This window comes from Siphateles boraxobius, unplaced genomic scaffold (assembly GCF_051911475.1).
Source record: "Siphateles boraxobius isolate OS27281-9 unplaced genomic scaffold, OSU_SipBor_1 16, whole genome shotgun sequence".
Lineage (NCBI taxonomy): Eukaryota > Metazoa > Chordata > Actinopteri > Cypriniformes > Leuciscidae > Siphateles > Siphateles boraxobius.
In genome coordinates this window covers 19,435,939-19,458,406 of record NW_027508766.1, presented here as the reverse complement: position 1 = coordinate 19,458,406, position 22,468 = coordinate 19,435,939, and the positions used below count along the sequence as shown (strand labels likewise).

General features: G+C 38.6%; 1 protein-coding gene across 1 annotated transcript in view; it reads left to right on the top strand.

Annotated features, from left to right (window-relative positions):
- pho (phoenix) overlaps window positions 1–22,468 on the top strand; it is a 46,547-nt gene continuing 24,079 nt past the window's right edge. Inside the window, exon 1 of the mRNA XM_077231901.1 lies at window positions 1–551. Coding sequence (XP_077088016.1) covers window positions 319–551 — 233 coding nt within the window. The 5' untranslated portion in view covers window positions 1–318. The remainder of the gene's footprint in view (window positions 552–22,468) is intronic.

Here is a 22,468-nt window from a genome sequence, read left to right as displayed (position 1 = left end):
GCTTCTGTTGGGCTTCAATTCTCTCCGTTGAAATCAAGGGGGTCGCTGTGTCCATTTCTTTTACTGTCTATGGTATTTCCTGGGCGGAACTACATGGCGCCCGCCATATTAGATATTAACACATGTGGATATGTCTGGCATAGAGGCAAACGCTGTCTGATACATGATTTCCTTTTTTGTGCAGGCTTAACCTTTTAGCCTACAGCCCGAGCCTCATAAGCGCCCGTTAGAGGTGCAAAAATTATCGATATCACCCAAGTCTACGAATACATGACAATTCTAATGTCATATAACGTTATAGTATTAAATTAAATAACCATGGCTCTAAGAAGCGAAGACGTCAGAACGCAAATTGAGTCGCCGAACAAACAGCAGATCGTACCGATTGTGGCGCACGTTAGCGATTTGATCGACTTGGACCCGCACTCAGAGCTGTTCCTCGAAACTCCTCCGCCTGATGTTGTAAGTTCTATCAATGCTTGCTTTGAGCAGTTCACCAGCACCTTTGAGAAGAGACGAGATGCTTCAGTCCACAGATCTTCTTCGGACAGGTAAAAAAAGAAAGAAAGTAAGAATGGACATGGAATCTAGACTGCTGTGTTGCTTCTCATCCTCTTTCAAAGTCTCCTTGCAGTCAATAAAACTGTGAAAATTATTTCTTCGTGCCTTAAAATTACTTGAATGTAACTACACCCTTGCTTCGTTTAATTTACGCCGAGTCATTAAAGGAATAGTTCACTTTATGAAAGAGTTGATGGTAGCTATTGACTTCCAGGCCATAGTAACCAATGAAGTCAATGGCTACCGTCAACTGGCTGATTACCAACATTCTTCAAAGTATCTTATGCTGCGGCTCAATTCACCTAACTTACTCATACTACGCCCTAAAATTACGTAGGCCTACTCTTTTTGTGAAGAAAAAGTACATACTTTTGAGTGTGTATTAGAAGAGTTTTTATTTTATTTTTTATTAATTGAAATTCAATTTTACAGACAAAATGGGTATTGAACAAACAGGTCTGATGAGGTCTCAAATCAAATATACAATCAAGAAGACAAAAAAGTAAATAAAATAATAATAAAATAAATAAATGAATTACGTTTATGTAAAAGTAAGTCCTTGAAAGGGGTAAAGGAGCTAAAATGAGCTTTAGCTCATTGAAAAAAGTGTCTACTGTAGAAGCTTTCTTATTTGAAAGGGTGCAAAGTGAAACAGCAAAAGCTTTAAGTTCATTAGTAAAATGAAGAAATGAGTTTTTTTTTCAAAAATCTGCATTTATGAATGAAGTATTTAGTAAGTTCAAAAAGATTATTAACCAAGTAGTACTGTGAACAGTTTTTCACACCAAATTTGATTTGTTTGTATTCAAGGGGGTTTACACATAATAATACATGACAGTTTACTGTACAATTGAGACCAAAACAACTTTGAATGATTACAATAATAAATAATATGTTCTGTGGTTTCAATATCAGTTTCACAAAATTGACAAGAGTTTTCTCCGGTATTAAATTTAGATTTCAGGAATTCTTTAGATGGGTATATGCCATTTATAATTTTAAAATGGATTTCTTTCACTTTAGGGAGACTTTGAAAGGTAAGATAATTCATTCTCAATTCCTTCACCTCTTCTGGGTTAAAATCTTAAAAATATAGTTGTATTTAGGGCTGCAACTAACGATTATTTTGATAATCGATTAATCGGACGATTATTTTTTCGATTAATCGATTAATCGGATAGAAATTAAATTAGATTTTTTTTTTATTATAACTAAATAAAACCGTAAATCAGGGTATTTATGTGTAAAAGTGTACTTTAAAAAGTGCAAAAGCCACACATTGAGTTTTACTAATATCAATATTTGCATTGTTTTTAATGATAATTGCTGATGGCAAGTTGACAAACATGATTATTGTTAAAAAAATGATATCCAACATATTATGTTTTAACACAATTTTTGTTAAAACAAATTTACACAGACATGTTGTTCAGATGTGAATATCTGAACTAAAAACAAACTAAAAACATCTAAAATATATAATTCATTTAATTTTTATTTAAAATTAATTATATATAAGGAATATAAGGATAAAAAATATAATATATATTATATATATAATATATAAAAGAATATAATATAAGGATAAATTGATTAAATAAATATAGAAAGACTGAAAACAATCGTATGAATGTAGAGCCGCAGTAGATCGCGTTTGAAAAACAATTAAAACTTAGTAGACAAATGCTATAAAAAGAGAACGGAATGGAGGTAACGTTACCCAGCAAGCTAACAGGCTTGAGTAAAGGACAGGAGAAATTATGCATTAGTGCACAAGCATTCGCTGAAAACCACTGAGTACAGTGACTAAAAAACAATATTTTACTGCTGCTGTTATTAACTGCCTTTGTATTTAATGCTTCACTTTGTAAACACCGTTTTAATTTAACCTATCTCTGCGGTAGCGCTATTTTAATCCATCACTTACGTTGCGAGCGAACTGATTGCACAACCTGATGCTCGAGACAAAATACAGACATCCCGGAAGTCCCGGGAGTCTCCCGCATATTGATTGCGGCTCCCTGATGCCCGCGAATTAGTTCAAACTCCCGAAATCTAGAGCGCGCGAGCAAGAGCGCGCATGCGAGACAGAAGAGACTGCTCCAAACCGTGTAGCGCGCGCGCTCGGCAGAGCGCCTGAGGGAGAGAGACCTTGCGTGTGTGTGCGTACCAGTAAACGCTCCCCGTGACGTAAGCGGACCAACTAATCGATAATGACATTCGTTGACAACGATTTTCATAATCGATTATAATCGATTTTATCGATTAGTTGTTGCAGCCCTAGTTGTATTAGAAGAGTAGACACACTTTGGGACACACTCTCACGTCATAAAATAGCGTCTTTAACGGTTGCTCTCTATCGCTTACTTGCACGCATCCTGTTGCGTAAACGGATCCGTCAATAATCTTGTCAAATATAAAATCCTCCACATTTAATTACCTACTATTGTATTGGAGAGAAATGCAGTAGCATGTTGATCTGCTAGTCACGGGTCTTTCATGCTGAGACTCTCCTCCATTCATTCAGTCAGTCAGTCTTTATGTAACCTGGTTAAAAACTCATTGAGATAAAAATCTCTTTTACAAGAGTAGGGCTGGGTATCGTAACAAAATTTTCGATACCAATACCTTGATTTCGATACTGGTTCCTGAACGATACTTTTTTCGATACCAGTTTTAACAATATAACATTACCTAAAAAAAACTTTTGTTTTTTCAGTTTGTTGACTTTTTTTACACTCATATTTTGAGTCTGTAAAAAAGCACCAATGCTAAAGTTTTCTGTTTCCTAATCATTTAACAACATGTATTCTTTACTCCAATGAGCTCATTGTTTCTGCCTTAATGCATTGTTTAACAATGAAACTGAATGAAAATTAATTGAAATGCATTACACACAGTCAACTCTGATAACAGATCACTCTAAATTGTAATTTAGCACAATGCATTTTCTGTAAAGCTGCTTTGAAACGATATGTATTGTGAAAAATGCTATACAAATAAATGTGAATTGAATTAAATATAGGCTACTGGGGTGCGGGATATATGCCTCACACTCAGCACACATAAAGCTTGCCGCAAAGCACTGGCAAAAGTAGCCTGATGATTATGGATGTGTCGGGAAACAATAGCAAATAGATATTTGAATTGTTTATTAATAAACAAGTGTTTACTGAGTGTGTTGGCTGCAAAGATGAATATGGCGATGCTGACTCGTCATTCCTGCAGAATTGAACATGTGCGCGCCTATATGGATTACATAAGCAAACTATTAATTTCTAATTGTTTCGTTTAAAAGTGGACATATTTTGACCGTCTTTAGGACTATTTCTCATGTCTGTGACTGAGGCAAGTATCCTATACACTGTGTTTCGCTTATTTGTGCCGTGCTCCAGTTCTTGCAGTCGAAGACGGATAAACTTTCTACTCTGTGCGCTTTTAAGTGCCTTATCAGATTTATCGTGTTGCCGGATCTTGGCAGCAATTATCTTGTTGAAAATATTGCATTGCGTGCTTCTGGCATCGAGTCTGGTACACTTTTGATAATTTCCACATATTCCACATATCTATCTGGGTTGGGACGTTATGGCGCTTTTCCACTGCATGGTAGGGTACGGTTCGGTTCAGTACGGCACGCTTTTGGCGCTTTTCCACTGCGTGATACGACTCGGCACGGCTCGGTTCGTTTAAGCTCGGTTGCTTTTCCACTGCAGTTAGTACCGCTTCAAAGTGGGTGGGATTATGACTGATCGTTATAGTTTATCCGCTCCTCGGCAACCAACAAGAGGAACGTCTGCGCTTCTCGTCCACTGACCATGATTTAACCATTTCTTTTTTGGAAGTTTTTTTTCTTCAAGCAAGTCAAGCAAGTAGTTTTAAAAAAGGTGCTACAGCGGTGGCTGTTACCGGCTATTTAAATCTAGCGGGTTTTTTTGTCTCGCAAATACAATGACGCTGGTAGTGACGATTCTGTCTCTCTGACCAGTCAGTGATCTACAGTGCTACACGTCACATTTTACTATCGGTACGGTACGCTTGGAACCTCAACAGAGGTGGTACCATTTAAAGCGAGCCGAAGCGAGCCGCACTGTACCGTACCATGCAGTTGAAAAGCGCCACAAGTGAGCCGAGCCGTGCCGTACCATGCAGTGGAAAAGCGTCAAAGGTTGCCGAGCCGTACCGTACCATCCACTGCATGGTACGGTTCGGTTCGGCACGGCTCACTTGTGGCGCTTTTCCACTGCATGGTACGGTACGGGTAGCTTCGGCTCGCTTTAAATGGTACCACCCCTGTTGAGGTTCCAAGCGTACCGTACCGATACTAAAATGTGACGTGGAGCACTGTAGATCACAGATTGGTCAGACAGACAGAATGGTCACTACCAGCGTCATTGTATTTGCGAGACATCAAACCCCCTAGATTTAAACAGCCAGTAACAGCCACCGCTGTAGCACCTGTTTTAAAACTACTTGCTTGACTTGCTTGAAGAAAAAAAACTTCCAAAAAAGAAATGGCTGAACCGTGGTCAGTGGACGAGAAGCGCAGACGTTCCTCTTGTTGGTTGCTGAGGAGCGGATAAACTATAACGATCAGTCATAATCCCACCCACTTTGAAGCGGTACTAACTGCAGTGGAAAATCAACCGAGTTAAAGCGAACCGAGCCGCGCCGCGCTGAACCGTACTGAGCCGTACCGAGCCGTACCATCCAGTGGAAATGCGCCATTATATATACACACACACACACACACACACACACACTACAGCCTCACGTACGAGGAGGCACGTCTCTGGGCAGCCGCGTAAACTAGTGTTTTTCCGCCACAGCCAATCATGCTGCATGCTTATTGTTTCACTGACGTTGACGAGATTAACCCCTTAGGTACCGAAATTTGGTACCGAAAAACCATAGACATCATATAGATAGACGCCCTATCGACCGCTACTGCCTATTGGCGCAGACGAGCCGTGGGGCCACCATCTTAAACCGGTCAGCTGCTCCGCTCAGTGTAATCTGTTTGGCAGGTGCAATGAGCTGCCAGCTCATTTAATTAATCATATCTCACTGAATACCGAACTGATTTTCACGCGGGTTTTTTTGCTGCAAAGGTCATACACATAGCTACGATACAGGACACATTGAATATTTTGTTCACAAAATACAACCAATAGTACGGTAATGTTAAATGTTAAATCTTACTTGTGAAAAGTAATCCCCGAGTGACGGTCTGCCGATTTGAGCAGGAATATGCTGCACAGTGCTCTGCCATCTACTGCTGCTATGCAACGCAAATAGGAGTATGACCGGTTTAAGATGGGGGCCACATTTCTTGCGCCACAGTGGCCAATAGGGCATCTAGTCTCTATATGACGTCAATGCGAAAAACAAGACATTCGGTCGGTACCTAAAAAGTACCGAACACGATACCCAGCCCTATACAAGAGTGACCTGGCCAAGAAAGCAGCTACAATAACATAAACATACAAATACACATCATCAAAACAGTAAAATACAATTTAGTATCACAACAGCAATTTACCAAAGGATAAAACACATAATCTGTTAAAAGTAACTTAAACTTGTTTTTTGATGGAAGCATAGTCAGCTTTAGATGTTTTGTAAAGTATTCCAACCTGAAGCATTATATGTATAGGCTTTTTTTTCCTAGCTCTGTTCGAACCCGAGGAACTTTTAAGATATAACAAATCATTAGAAAGAAGATTGTAGCAAACATTTGTATTAGAAACACAGAGAGACAAGTAAGATGGTATTAGACCACAAATAGATAAATAATACATAATAAATAAAACAATGCCAATTAAAACTTCTTCGAGTATACAAAGATGTCAATTCAGGTTTATCATATAAAGTGCAATAATGTGCTTTAACTATAACCAGTAATGTAACGTAAACCGCTATGATAAACGGTATAAATAAAATAAAATAATAATAATAATAATGTACTGGCCCGGGTCATTCATATAAAGTAGATCTCCATAATCCAATTGTGGTAAAAAGGTTGCAGATACCAAATATTTCCTTGCACTAAAAGAAAATAAAGATCTGTTTCTGATATTCTGAGAAAAGGGTATTTATACATATCGATGCGTTTAAAAGTTAATAGCCAAACGGTTCTTTAGAAAAGTTCACATTGTTGTTGCAGATGAAATATAACACGGATAAGTTAACCTTACATACATATTTTAATCAGATTAAATGTTGATTATTAGTCACTTAAACCCCTTTATCTAAAGACTTTTTACTTGTGTTTGTAGTTCTGAACGGAATCCTCCAAATCGCAATGGGTTGTGGGCAATATAAACCGTTATAGTGAGCACGGATCCACACTTCGAAAAATCGACCGGAAATAGTAGACCATCTGGGGACTTCTGGCATACTCTTTTCAAAATACTATGCTTTAGGGGACACTTATTTTAATCTCACATACTGTTTAGGATAGAGCAAGTAAATGATGACCAAATTTAAATTTTTGGGTGTATAATCCTTTTAATATGCAAATTTGTCCTCCACTCAATCACACCACCTCGGACTACCTGATCCACTCGTTTTTTTTTTCCGGGATTCTTCCTTTTCTCCCTTTTTTTATATTACATTTCAAGAAACAAAAACATTTAACAATCAACAGACATGGGGGATACATGTAACAAATCTTTCATGTTTTCAAAAGAATTTTTTTGGTCTTAAACCATTTATATTATTTTTCTTGTTTCATACAAGGACAGCATTACATTCTGCAATTTTTTCAGAATAAGGAATGTTTTAATTCTTTACTTTCTTGTAATAGCATTTGTAAGGCCGTCTAACTCGATCCAATGGCGGTATTCGTATTAGCGGTGAAGGTCTCTGCGTGTTACAAGTCTTTTCTCACGGCAAAGTATTTTTGGTTAAATACAATACATTTTCTCGTATGTATTAACTCGTTATTTCATCTGACTCCATAAATGAAAAAGGTTTTAATGATATCTGTGCATCATTAAATATGAGCAAATGTTTTACTATTCTTTTTAAACTTCTTGAATGAAAAAATTGTCAAATTCAATTAGAATAATCAAATAAATAAATCAGGTAAATGTATCATTACAATATCATTACAATTTCATAACCAATTCAAAGATAATCAATGCAAACATCAAATGCTCTAGAATAAAGAGGAAAAAGTTTACCTGACAAGAAATGCGTGAGGCTGAGAGTCTCGCAAGTCTCAGCCTCACGGGCCGATCTCAGACACAGAAAAGGCCCCGAGCTCTCGCTGCGTTTCATTATATACCCAGACCTCATTTCAAATCTAAACATCATCCACAGTGGAAATTTACCTGCAAGTCACCATTTGCTAGCAGTGGAAAATTAGCATTCAGTCAAATTGTCAGAAGGTGTTAACTCAAAGACACACCCTCCAGTGTGGAAGATATTTCTAAACTTCCTAAGAACTTTATTACCTTTTGGTTTACTTCTTTGGGAATGAGACATTTAAAATAATATCAAACATGTATAAAGCTCAATGATAATCATTCACATTAAACCATTTAGATTCTTGTGTGAGTTTGGGAGATCTCTGCCAGGATGAAGAATGGGGGAGAGAAATGTAGATTAGGAAGAGGGTGGTGAGACCTTCATCTCAATAGTGCATGAGGGGGAGTTCAAATGTTAATTTCCTTTGTTTTCTCAGAGAGTGGCTCTCTCTTAAAGTCCTTCCAGTTTTTCCAGTCTTACACATTCAATGAGTCATAGCATATTTTTAAGTCAAAAGAGCTTTTAACAGACATTACCTTAGCTTTATGTAAATCAAACTTCCCATGGAGAATTATTAACTTTAATGTGTTGTCAATTGTAGGAGAACCAGTATAACAATCCAAGAAGAGGATCATAGTGATATATTTTTGCAAATAGGGGTGGGGGAAAAAATCGATTCTTAGATGCATCGCGATGCGGACGTGGACGATTCTGAATCGATTCACAAATGTCAAAAATCGATTTTCAAAAAAAAAAAAAATTTTTTTTTAGATATGTAGCCTATTTATAATGACGTAATATAGACGGAACGCAAAAGACGGAACTCTGCAGCGTGGAAGTGCAGTGCCCGGACCGTCTGTCTGTGGCGTGCGCACATAACAGAGACGCGATGGCTGAGCGCGAAATCCAAACACCCTCCTCGTTAAAAGCTGACGTGTGGAAATATTTTGGCTTCTATGAAGTTGAAGGGGGAAAGGAGCTGGACAAGAGCCACACTAGTTGTAAGCTTTGTAGAATAAAACTAAAATATTTCGGCAACACGACAAATATGAGAAGCCATATGACACGTTTCCACCCAGAGGAGGAAAAACACTCGGCTGTACCAGAGCCGTTTCTCTCTATGGCTCTGGGCTGTACCGGTGTTCAGACGATTTCTGCTGCCTTGTCGAAAAATGCTACCCAAACGCGAATCGATCATAGATAATGTTGATTCATTCTCTATTGTTTCCATAATGGTGTAAATCTCACAATATTATAACATCGTTATTTCATTTTAATCAGGGTAAGTGTATGGGGAGCATATTTGGATATTTTAAATGAACTGGCAATTATCACATTTGATATAACAAGTAAAAATGATATTATTATATGAAATAAAATTATAATAAAATTCGAAGTTAAGAGTACAGTATAATGTACTGTTTTTATTTTTAAAACGGTGTGAAAAGTAAAAATTATCATCAAATATTCATCTTTGACCTGTCAAAGTTTCCTACAAGTATCCACAGCAAGGATGCATAGATTTATGGGCGTGGTAAGCAGAAGAAAAATGAGTCTGCACATGCACCAGTAAGTAGCACATCTCAATGGGTAGCATGAATCGTCAGAACACCTGTTGTTGTTATATTATTAATTTACTACAAGTATGCTGCTAGTTCAGGCACACATTTATTTTCCTGTTGGTTCTTTGCAATGTTAATAAAATATATTGTACGTTAATTCTTTATGGGTCATTACTTTGTACTTTTAAAGCAAAGTATTTATATTCACACACACACACACACGCACACACAAAAGATTCAGATAATCGATAATCGCTTTTGAATCGAATCGCAGGCCTCTGAATCGTAATCGAATCGTGAGGTGCCTAGAGATTCCCACCCCTATTTGCAAATTATTTGAAATAAGACTAAAGTTTATCGTAGATATTCGCTTCCAAAAATCTTTAGAATAGTTAGTTACAAAATAAAGGTGTGAGAGTTTCAGGTTCAAGGTTGCAAAAAGAGAATTGTGGTGAGAATTTATAAAGAATTTATTTTAATTTATAAAGAAAAGCATGGTAAGGAGTAGGGGTGGACGATCTTCCCAAAATTTCATATCACGATTTTATAACGAACAATCACAATTCATGATCTTAATTGCAATCTTCCCAATTTTGAGATGTACAATCGAGAATATCCAGACTGATACAAGCCTATGGACTTATATTTGCACAATTTAAAACACAGTTCACAGTTGATTGTTCGGCATTAAACAGTCAGTTGTCAAAACAGTCATGAAACCCTTAGTTCAACTGTAAGACACTGCATAGTTTTCACTGTATGAATTAAATATACATTGATTCTTAATAAAACTTAAGTTCTTCACTCAAGAGCAGTGAGTGATTTTGTCTTTTGTTTAACATTAATGACACAGACTGCACAGGTTTTGCATTATGCTTTAAGACTGAATGCATGGATCTAATATGACACATCCGATTTCTTTCCTAACTAAGACATAACTGCAAATACTCGCCAAGACAGACATTTTGACATTTTTTGTGTATATTTGACCGTTTAGGCACGTAAAACCCCAACTATACTTTGCTCGTCCGTGTTTTGCTCTGTCTTGCAGCGTGCGCACAAAGCGCATGAGGATCAGTCTCTTTAACAGTTTAATGCGCTTTTCTTAATAACTCTTTTTAAAACAAAGCATGTCCCGCAGTAGACTGCATTTTATGATAGTCACGTTGCATGATGTGACTGATTTGGATGTTAAGTTTTTAAGTAGGGGTGAAAGCACACCGCTTTAAATTATAGGTATGGCACAATAATAATTTTATCTTATTGCACAATAGTTGGAAGCCAAAGTCTACGCCGAAACTAAAATTTTATTCATCACACACAGCCCTGTTGAATTGTTTTTCAAATGCGTCACCACGCATGAGACACATGATAGAGACACGCCAAGGAGAAAAAAGAACACAATCTCTACGATTCTCTTGAAATTTAGATTGTGGACGTCTTTAAGATTGATCACAATTTAAAATGATCAGATCACCCACCCATAGCAAGGACAAAATCAATGCAATATTTTGACATTAACTTCTTTTATCTTTTTGGGCAAAACTTATTAGTCTCTGAACATATTTTATCAATAAAGGGTAGGCTATAGAAAAGATTTGTTTCCATTTCAAGTGCTTTTGGGTAACAGCTACATTTTGAGCGAGACACTTTCTAATGTAAAAATTGTTACATTTATAATCCAAAATTATAAATGCCTCCAATGAAAAGTTTTGGAATCTGCCCAACAATTGAGTTATAATGGTGATGTGTTCACAATGTGTTGCAATTTAGATGAGATGCGTTTCACAAGCAAACAGTAATCTCTATACGAAGTAAATTAAGGATTAACCTCACCATTACTATTTAGCAAATCTGAAACAAAAATAATGAAAAAAAATATTTTCTTTTAATATAATCATGTTCTCAGATAACACATATTAGTTATTCCATAGGTATGCATGTGAGACATTTTTTAAAGTGCCCCTATTATGGATTTTTGAAAATTACCTTTCATGCAGTGAGAAGGGTTGGTTCACCCAAAAATGAGAATTTGATTGATGATTTACTCACCCTCAAGTCATCCTAGGTGTATATGACACTTTTTCAGACAAATACAATTGGAGTTATATAAAAAAATGTCTTCCAGAAGCTAGATATTTTAGTCAAAGTTTTAAATATGGATATTTTTCTTACACTAACGCATCGCTTCACTTCATAAGGCCTTTATTAACCCCCCAGAGCTGTGTGGAGCACTTTTATCATGGATGGATGCACTTTGATTGAAAAATATAAGGCCATTCACTGCCATTGTAAAGCTTGGAGGAGCCAGGACATATTTAATATAACTCCGATTGTATTTGTGAAAGAAGAATGTCATATACACCTAGGATGGCTTGAGGGTGGGTAAATCATGGGGTAATTTTCATTTTTGGGTGAACTATCCCTTTAATGTAGCTGTATGTGAATGTAAACAGTCTGCATAGTTGTAAAGCTGAAAATGCATCATAAATAAAGTTAGTTTACTGTAGACTGAGTCGACTGAACCCTCTCAAACGAGTCGTTTGGAGTTCGAATCTATTTTCGCGAAGTTACTACATCACGACTTACTACATTTGCATAATGCCCGCCTATGTTCTGTGTGGACAGGACATCTTGCTGTAGCTCATTTGTGTGTATATATCGTCAATACCAAGACTCTGTGCTCTCCGCTGTATTTTCAGATTATGTATTTTCAGTAATTGATGAGGCTGTGAAGAATCAGCTGGTTAAAATTTATCTTTAACACGACATCACAGCAATATAATTGCAAACTTTTGCTGTGTTCCCTTCATTTTACTGACGACTGCTTCTCAAATCTCGGAGTTCAATTTGGGACTCGCAAAACACTTGCTCTAGAAAGATAGGTTAGTACCCAGTTTTTTTGGACCAACTTGCTCCTTGGACCAACTTGAAAATCTTAAACCCCTCCATCGAGTTCGGTATTCAACTCTCAGTTCTGTTACTATGTAATCTAGGACACGCAAAGAGCTGCTGTGAAGTAAAACGGAGAAACGCTAAAGATTAAAATGAAGAAACGATTGTAGCGAAGATATGTTGTTGTGGGAAGGAGGAGGTGGGAACCGGCGAACATTTAACAACTTTAATAATCATAAAATAAATAAACACAAAACGAAAGTAAAGGCGGCAGCCGCTCACAGCCGACTGCTACACATACATAAAGTAAACAAAACATAACATAAATATTTCAGGCCTGGTCCTCTCTCGTAGCTCCTCCTTTTACGCTTCAGATGCTCTTCCGTGAGAGATACAGACCGGTGCGTCGTGCAGGTGTCGCTTATAAATCACGCCACCGGCCTCGTGCCGTTCTCTCATGGCCCTCTGCCTCGTCCTGCTCGCCACAGTGGTGCTTTTCATTAAATGAAGTTGATAAGCTTGGTAGAAAAGGCAAAGCCTAATCCTGTTATAAAAAATATATATATTTGCAAGATGGCGCCGCAGATGGCTGCCTCGGTGTGGAACTCTCCAGCTATTGTGTTATTTTTGTTCGTTTGTCCTGTGTTTAGTCATTATTTTCCTATCAGTTTCACCAAAGACGAACTACTGGACATTGGGCATTAGAAAAAAATTTGTTTGGTTCCGGTTTCCGACCGACCCTGTCAATTTATGTGCGACCCAAATTTATTTTATGAGCTTGGGGAAGAAATAATGCAAATGAAATAAATACACAAATAAAAAACTTTGAGGCGAACTATAATTTATGTTTTTGTACAGCACCGTATTTGTATAGCTTGTTGTCCTCCAGCAATGCGAACAAACGAGGCAGCCACGGGCGTTCACACATCGTTGTTGTCATGTAGATGCACTGCTGCGCTCGTGACAGGGCGCATGAACTGAACGAGCAGAGATAGAGAGAGAGCCCCGGTCGCGCGCGCGCACTCTCTCTGCGGAGCCAGGCGAAAGTATAGGCTTCACAGTCTCAAAACTAAGCACTGTCTTGCTCTATCTCCCTCGCACATATTAATGAAAATAAATCGTCACGATGGCATGGTCGGAAGTCTAAAGTTTCATGTGGAGCATTCGGAGATTAGTTTTTTCCTGAATTACCACTGGGTTGGAATTGTGCTAAAATACGTTGCCTTATCTTCTCTGCAAAGCGTTCCACACATTCGGCTGACATATAAACCACACTTTAAATAAAAGAAAAAACTATCCAGTGATGAAATGTTTTCTGTGATGATGACAAAAATCTTGTGGGATGTCCTAACCGCCAGGGATAATCACACAACGCGCACTCGTCCGATAATGACACGTCCAATTCGCAAACTAATGACTCATTTGAACCGATTCGTTTTAATGAATGGTTAAAACAACTGATCTCTCCAACACTGAACTCACGAGACGTCTGATGTCCCGTTTGCCCCCGCGCACACATTTAAAATCAGCGTGTGTGTGTGTAACATGCTGGGACACACAAGGTGGTAGAGTACATATAGGTAGGCTATGTTATGAAAAAATAGAGTAGCTTTTCCATCGCTACTGTAAATAAAAACTAAAAAAATAATATGAATAATTTCCTTTCTATCACTTGCTGCCACTGGACCAAAAAAAAAAAAAAGTCCCTACCGACCCATGACCTCAACTGACAACCAACCGGAACCAAACTTTTTTTTTTTTTTTATGCCCTAGGAAACACACCAGAAAACTATACAGTTATTGATTATTCAGACGTTTTGCTGGACATTCTCGTCGGAGGTGCAGCATTGTTGTTAAAACGCGCGGTCAGACGCAAACGCGGGAAGCGTGCCGGCGCGCTGGTTAAACTCCGCGAGCGCGGCCTGCGCACTGCACTCCCCAGCATTCATCTTGCGAACCTCCGATCCCTTCCTAACAAAATGGACGAACTACTTCTGCTCACAAGGATTAACAAGGATTTTTCTAACTCTGCTGCTCTGTGCTTCACTGAAACCTGGCTGAGTGAAGCCATACCGGACAACGCAATACATCTGCCGGGCTTCCAGCTGTTCCGAGCGGATCGCATCGCGGAGCTAACGGGGAAAACGAGAGGTGGTGGATTGTGTTTCTACATTAACGAAAATTGGTGTTCAGATATAACAACACTGAACAAGATATGCTCTCCTAACTTAGAGACCCATTTCATTAATTGCAAACCTTTCTACTCGCCACGGGAGTTTTCCTCTTTCATTCTCGTGAATGTTTACATCCCTCCAGACGCGTGCGTGAGCGCTACAACAGCTGGCTGAACAAATATCTGAAACGGAACAAAGGCACCCGGACTCTCTTCTTATAATTATTGGGGATTTTAACAAAGCAAATCTTTCCCGTGAACTACCAAAATACCCACCAGAGACAGTAATATACTGGCCCACTGTTACACCACAATAAGGAATGCGTATCACTCCGTTTGACGAGCAGCTTTAGGGCTCTCTGATCACTGTTTGGTTCATCTTATTCCGACCTACAGGCAGAAACTGAAATCAGCTAAACCTGTGTTAAGGACTGTTAAAAGATGGACCAATGAAGCAGAGCAGGATCTACAGGCCTGCTTTGATTGCACTGATTGGACTATTTTTGAAGCTGCTACCACCGATCTGGATGAGCTCACAGATACTGTAACATCATATATAAGTTTCTGTGAGGATACATGCATTCTTACCAGGACATTCTTATCATTCTCTAATGATAAACCATGGTTTACTGGGGAACTCAAACACCTTCGACATGCCAAAGAGGATGCTTACAGAAGTGGGGATAAAATCTTGTATAACCAGGCCAGAAACAGACTGACAAAGGAGATCAGAGTTGCTAAAAGAAGCTACTCTGAAAACTGAAAAAACAGTTTTCATCCAACGACCCATTATCAGCCTGGAATGGCCTGAGGAACATCACCAACTACAAGTCACGATCCCCCCGATCTGTGGACAATCAACACCTGGCTGACGATTTAAATTCATTTTATTGCAGGTTTGAAAAGCCCTCATTCACACCACACACCGGCTCTAACCTGCACTTCACACATTCACCATCACCTCCTGCACCTCCTGCCATCCAACCTGAGCTTAAGGTCTGTGTGCAGGACGTGAGCCGAGTCTTCAAAAAACAGAAGACTAGGAAAGCCTCAGGCCCAGACGGCATCTCATCTGCTGGTTTAAAAGCCTGTGCTGACCAACTGGCCCCGGTCTTCACGCAGATCTTCAATAGATCATTGGAGCAGTGTGAAGTTCCCTGCTGCTTCAAACGCTCCACTATCATTCCGGTCCCCAAAAAACCCCAAATCACTGGACTTAATGACTACAGACCTGTCGCTCTCACGTCTGTGGTCATGAAGTCGTTTGAAAGAATGGTGTTGGCCCACCTGAAGGACATCACTGGACCCCTGCTGGATCCCTTTCAGTTTGCTTACAGAGCAAACAGGTCTGTGGATGATGCAGTCAACATGGGACTGCATTATATCCTGCAACATCTCGACAGACCTGGGACTTATGCAAGGATCCTCTTTGTGGACTTCAGTTCAGCCTTCAATACCATCATACCTGATCTTCTCACAGCCAAACTGACCCAGCTCTCCATACCATCCTCGATCTGTCAGTGGATCTCCAGCTTCCTGACGGACCGGCAGCAGCGAGTGAAACTGGGGAAACACACATCCAGGACTCTCACCACCAGCACTGGCACCCATCAAGGGTGCGTTCTCTCCCCACTGCTCTTCTCCCTGTACACTAATGACTGCACTTCTAAAGACCCCTCTGTCAAGCTCCTGAAATTTGCCGACGACACCACTGTCATCGGTCTCATCCGGAACGGTGACGAGTCTGCTTACAGACTGGAGGTTGAACAGCTGGCTGTCTGGTGCAGTTACAACAACCTTGAGCTGAACACGCTCAAAACAGTGGAGATGATCGTGGACTTCAGGAGGAACAGCTCAGCACTCCCCCCACTCACCATCATGAACAGCACTGTGGAAGCAGTGGAGTCATTCAGGTTCCTGGGCACTACCATCTCTCAGGATCTGAAGTGGGACAATCACATTGACTCCATTGTAAAAAAAGCCCAGCAGAGACTGTACTTCCTTTGCCAGCTGAGGAAGTTCAACTTGCCACAGGAGCTGCTGACTCAGCCGTCATCGAGTCTGTCTTATGCACATCCATCACTGTCTGGTTTGGTTCAGCTACCAAATCAGACATCAGGAGACTACAACGGACAGTCCGGACTGCGGAGCGGATCATTGGTGCCCCCCTGCCATCCCTCCAGGACCTGTACTCTTCCAGAGTGAGGAAGAGAGCAGGTAAAATCATCACAGACTCCACTCACCCTGGTCACCACCTGTTTGAACGGTTACCGTCAAGACGGAGACTTAGATCACTGGCCACAAGAACATCTCGGCACAGGAACAGTTTCTTCCTACAGGCCATTTCCCTCCTGAACAGTTAACACACCTCCCAAGGCATATGCCTCTAAGTGCAATACTCCCACTGTTTAGTCCAATATCCTACAACTCAGATGATACTTATACTTATATTTAGATTTATTTATTATAATATTCAAAACACTGTAAATATGTTCATAATCTGTAAATCTGGAAATGTCTATTCTGACTAAACCTAACTGTGATACTTTTTATTCTCATATATTTTTATTTTTATTCTTTATTCTTATAATTAGTAGTATTATGTTTCTTGTTGTATTTGTATAGTCCACTGGAAGCCTCAGCACCAAAACAGATTCCTTGTGTGTGCAAGCACACTTGGCAATAAAGCTCTTTATGATTCTGATTTTATTTCACAGGAGTGTAATTTGTCAGTTTTATCATCAAAGTGCAGCACATCATTTAGGTGTTCACAAAGTCTTTCCACCATCAAACATCGCTGTTCTTCATCTTGTATCATTAATAAATGTGACGTCATTCTCAGACAGGGCTATTATTATGTGATTTTTACATTTGGCTTTCAAATAATTTTAAAATTAATAAGTTAAGACTTTTAGGATGCTTCTGTTATACCCATTTTCCCATCCGTATTTAGGATAAGATTATGCACTTTAGAAATGTAATTTTGTAGTAGCTTTTGTCCTAAATGAGGTCTTAACTAGGGCTGCAGCTATCGATTCTTTTTGTAATCGATTAATCTAGCACTTAATCGATCGCTTAATCGAGTAATCGGATATTTTTTTGTGTGTGTTTTAACAGAATAGTTATATTAAACTTGTGTCTATTTCAGTTAAAGCTGTTATATACTATAAGTTATATAGTATGCAAGTTATAAAGCTATCTCATATGTGAATTTTCCTTTAAGATGTTATAATATAACCACTCTGAGCATCTAAGCATATTTGTGTATTCTGGTAGTTTAACGCTGAAGAAGAGCTGTAACGTGACTTATTGAACAGGCAGTAAAAGCTGACGCACTTTTTGTTCCGTGCGTTTTAACTGAAAAATGAGTACTCAATCTTTATTAAAAACCAACAGGCTGGGGACTTTAATTTTTTGTTGTTGTCTGTAACTGTTTGACAGACGTGAAATACAAACAAGGTCTCGCAAAGACTGCAATACAATATTTGTTCCTCCATCACGTCCCGGTGTTTACAGTGAATGCATGCTGAAATTATTGTTGCGTGGCTACATAAAAGTTTAAGCATATGTGATGCATTGCTGCAATTGGTCTGACTGGTGTGTGTGTGTGAAGGGGTTCTTTTTTTAGGCTATACTCTCTTGCAATTGAACATGATAGTTAGGTTTACTACTTAAAAATGTCATCAAAGCTAAAAATCATATCTAGTCAAACCGCATCACGACATCAGGGCTGCCAACTCTCATGCATTGAGCGTGAGACTCACGCAATTGACCCAATTCTCACGCCACACCCCCGATTTCTCACGCTGAAGTGTCAACCCGGTCAGTCAAATGCCTGAAAGATGAGTTTATCTATATATCTACCTGTTGAGCCACTCGTGATCGACTAGTTATACTGCAAATTAATTAAAATATCCCGTAATCTATCTAGAGCGAGCGTGCATGCGAGACCGATATTGTCCTTCAAACCGCGCGCGTGCACGGCAGAGACGTAAGCGAGTGAGAGACCTTGCTGCGTGTGCAGACAGCAGAGATGGGGCACTCGAGTCACATGACTTGACTCGAGTCAGACTCGAGTCGCAAATTTAAGGACTTGAGACTTGCTTGACTAAATTAAGAAAATGACTCGACTTGACTTTGACTTGAGATCCAATGACTTGAGACTTGACTTGAACTGTATGACTCGAGAATGACTTGATATACATTTATCATCGCAACATCAATTGATGAACAAAATGAAAGTAACGGAACCATTGACGCCAGTCATCAGATTTTGCGCGATTGCGTGACACTGCACAAGCCCAGAAAAAACATACATCGCGGTGAGCGCGCTAAATACAAAAACATCTCCCAGCATCGTTTCTTTTTGGATGTAAACACTAGAAATTGACTATATTCATACAAGAAGATTTGCTGTACGCATAATAACTGGCAAGGGATATCGGACGACCATCACACCCTCGAACAGTCGAACTTCATTCACCACGTCTAAAAGTAAGCTATGGCTTGTTTAACCTGTTTGTTATAGTTAACTTGACTATCTTTAAATCGAGAATATTGGTCAAAACAGCATCACTCTTTATACACAATTATGTTTTCAAATGTAGCTTAATGTTGTCAATTTTCAAATGATAATAAATTATGTCATATGTTTTGTATAACATTTGCCACATTTCTTTTTAAATAATGCTTTAAAGCCAAATATGTCGTTCTTTCCAATGACAAAAAACAACATAGAAAACTGTTAATGTTTTGTCGTGTTTTATGTTTCTCTTAAAGCAGGGTTAGATGTTATCAGGGGTTACATCTATTAGATGTTATCAAAATGCCAGCAGAATTAATATTGCACCCACAATTCAAAATGTGGTGGAAAAAAATGCCCTAGTATGAGTTATTTTCATAATTATAACATATGATATTAAAAAAAAATATTTACAGAATATTGACGCGATTGCAAATGTGATAATGATTTTATAAAACAGTTCAGTAAACAAAGAGTGAATATTTGATGTGACATTTAGACATAGCCTAATATTCCAAATATTTTCTGTTTTTGCTCGATTTCTCCAATGACAATAGTTCCAAACAAGCCACAGAAAGAGTTATGCGTATTTGTGATTCAGTGACCTAGTTGCTTAGTTCCAGAACGAATCTGCCGTTTTGAACATAAGTTAAACGAATGCTTCTATGACTCGTACATTAATATAACGCTAATTTGGCGACACCTATTGGCGGTTTTAACTTCATAATTAAAAATATATAACTTGTATTAATGCCAGTTTGAAGAATGCCTTTGGTCGCATATGAATTATACTTGAATTGTGAATGGTTTAATACCTTTTAATGGTCTTCTGCAATGTTTGAGGCATATTTATTTTTTCATGCTTTAATGTTGGCCTAATTTCAGTTACATTTAGATTTTTATTGTAGTAACCACTCAGCTATATGTGGAAATGCATATATTAAAAAAAAATAAAGTTGCAAATAAAACCATAGTCCACAACTTCTGCAGTTTTAACTTATTTTAATATATAAATTCAGTGAAATTGTCAAACGTTTGTATGACTTGCCAGTGACTTGTGACCCAAGCTACGACTTGACTTGACTTGCTTGACATAAGGCAGTGACTTGACTTGCCTTTATAAAAAATTTACTTGGACTTGCTTGAGACTCGAAGGTTAAGACTTGAGACTTGCTTGTGACTTGCACATGTGTGACTTACTCCCACCTCTGGCAGACAGTACACCCCCCCCCACCCCCCCCCCCCCCCCCCCCCCCCCCCCGCACCCCGTTGGAGAATTCTCACGCCAAGCTAAACTCGACAGTTGGCAGCTCTGCCGACAACGCTACAAATTCAGTATGGGATTAAAATCAGCGAACATCAATAGGCTTAGACTACGTTACCTTGTTTCAGCGAGTTAAGTGTATTAAGTGAATTAAGTGTGTAATGATCCCACACATTAGACAATTTCTGCCGTTTATTTACATATTTATTCTCCGCCATCGCGCCAACTAAATTCAAAATATATGCTTCCTGAACAGGTCCGTGTGAATAAACGGTCCGTGTGAAACAATCAAATCCCTCCGCCGCGCGTATAGTGCTCGTCATAGGAATTTAACGAGGCTTCGAGGCAGAGTTTTTGCCTCGATGAATTTTTGTAATGGAGTAACTCGAGGAATCGTTTCAGCCAAGGGGGTAATCCATCAGCCGGAAGTTGAAGCTGCCTCCGGGGGCCGCCATTGTAGCTGGCTATCACCTGCTGTTAGCATCCCATTGACTCCCATTCATTTTGGCGTCACTTTGAAGCGAATAACTTTACATCTGAGGTGTCCAAAGACTCCATTTGTCCATTATTTATTTCTAAAGAAACACGACAATGTATAAAAGGCTCCATTACTTTGTATCTTACGTTATGGCCCCGTAGAAGCCATTCTTGTAAAAATAGGCTAAAAATTGCGTCATAACCACGCGACTTTATGTCGCACAATAGAGACATTACCGTATAGACAGGAGGAGAAGCTCGCACAGTCTCGCAGGCAGTCTTTTACTGTCTAAAGTCAGCCCATGGCATAGATAGAGTCCATAAAAGCAACGCGACAAAATATTTAAACCACGTTTTTGAGGAATTGGAAATAATTCGATATGTGGCAAGTGAATACATATGAAGTAACATTTATCCACGAACTTTAAATTATTTATCTACTACTACACCTACGGGGGATGGGGAAATTAATTATCAGGAAATTATACAGGCAATGGAAGAAGAAAAAAAACATCTCAATGTCTATCGCGGTTAACGTTGTTCCTTTATTTATTTACACATCTACGCTTGAAGATGAACAAAATGCCTACATAACGTGAAATAAAGAAAAACGGTTTTGTTCAAGTGTTTGTGACCGTGATTTATTAGCCAAAACTACATGATTTTACACCTAGCTCACAATTCTTTATATATTGGAATATTATATGGTCATGTAATATTGAATGGATACGAAAATGACTCGAGGGGACATTATTATATGGTTCCTGGGCTCATACTAAGAAGTATTTTTTGGATGGGTTATTATTCTGTTTGATGTAGAAAGAAACGAAAAAGAAGGGAAAAAATTATTTGCATATGTGCCTATATTTGAATCATTTTTAATCATTTTGGAAGATTGTGCTGTAGCCTACATGCATTTATTTATCTGTTATGTTTGTTTGTATTATGTGTGTGTGTGTGTGTGTACTAGCCAAATATTTAAATCTAATAGATATATACATAAACATGTTCAAAATAAACTAAACTAACTAACTAAAATTACTAGAACTGCAGATAGGCTACTGAAACGATTACAATCCTAAAGTAGGCTATTTTAAAGTCGATTTTAGCCACTTCTTTTATCATGTCATATTGTAATTATATAGCGTAATATGTTATATTAAATTAATTATTATAACCACGTCCATGGGGCTGCTTTGACAGGGTCAACCACACACACCCACACTACTCTTAAAATGTTACTGTTATTAAACTGCACATATCTGTCTATATTGTTCATACTGCATACCCATGTGTTCTGCTCATAATGCTACTGTTAATACACTTCAAATATCCTTGGCACAGCTACTAGAAGATTTACAACTGTCAGTCAGGTTGCTCACGTGACATCTACGTCATCAAGCTCAGTTTGAGCCTGCGCAGAACGCTTGGCTATCAGGAAGTGAGTGCCCATGTTTGGCTTCAACTCTCTCCGTTGAAATCAACGGGGTCGCTGTGTCCATTTCTTTTACTGTCTATGGTTTCAGCCCTAGTCTTAACTGAAATTGCTATGATTACCAAACAGAAAAGATAGGATTCTAAAGTTAGGATATTTCTGTAATGCACGCCCAGAATCACAACCTGTAAGTGACTAATTATTGATGTATATATTATAAGTGACTAATTATTGGTGTGTATATATATATAGATATAGATATATAGAGGTATAGATGTAACATAATTACTGATCTAAAATACTTAGTGTTGTTTTATATTGTGCAGGT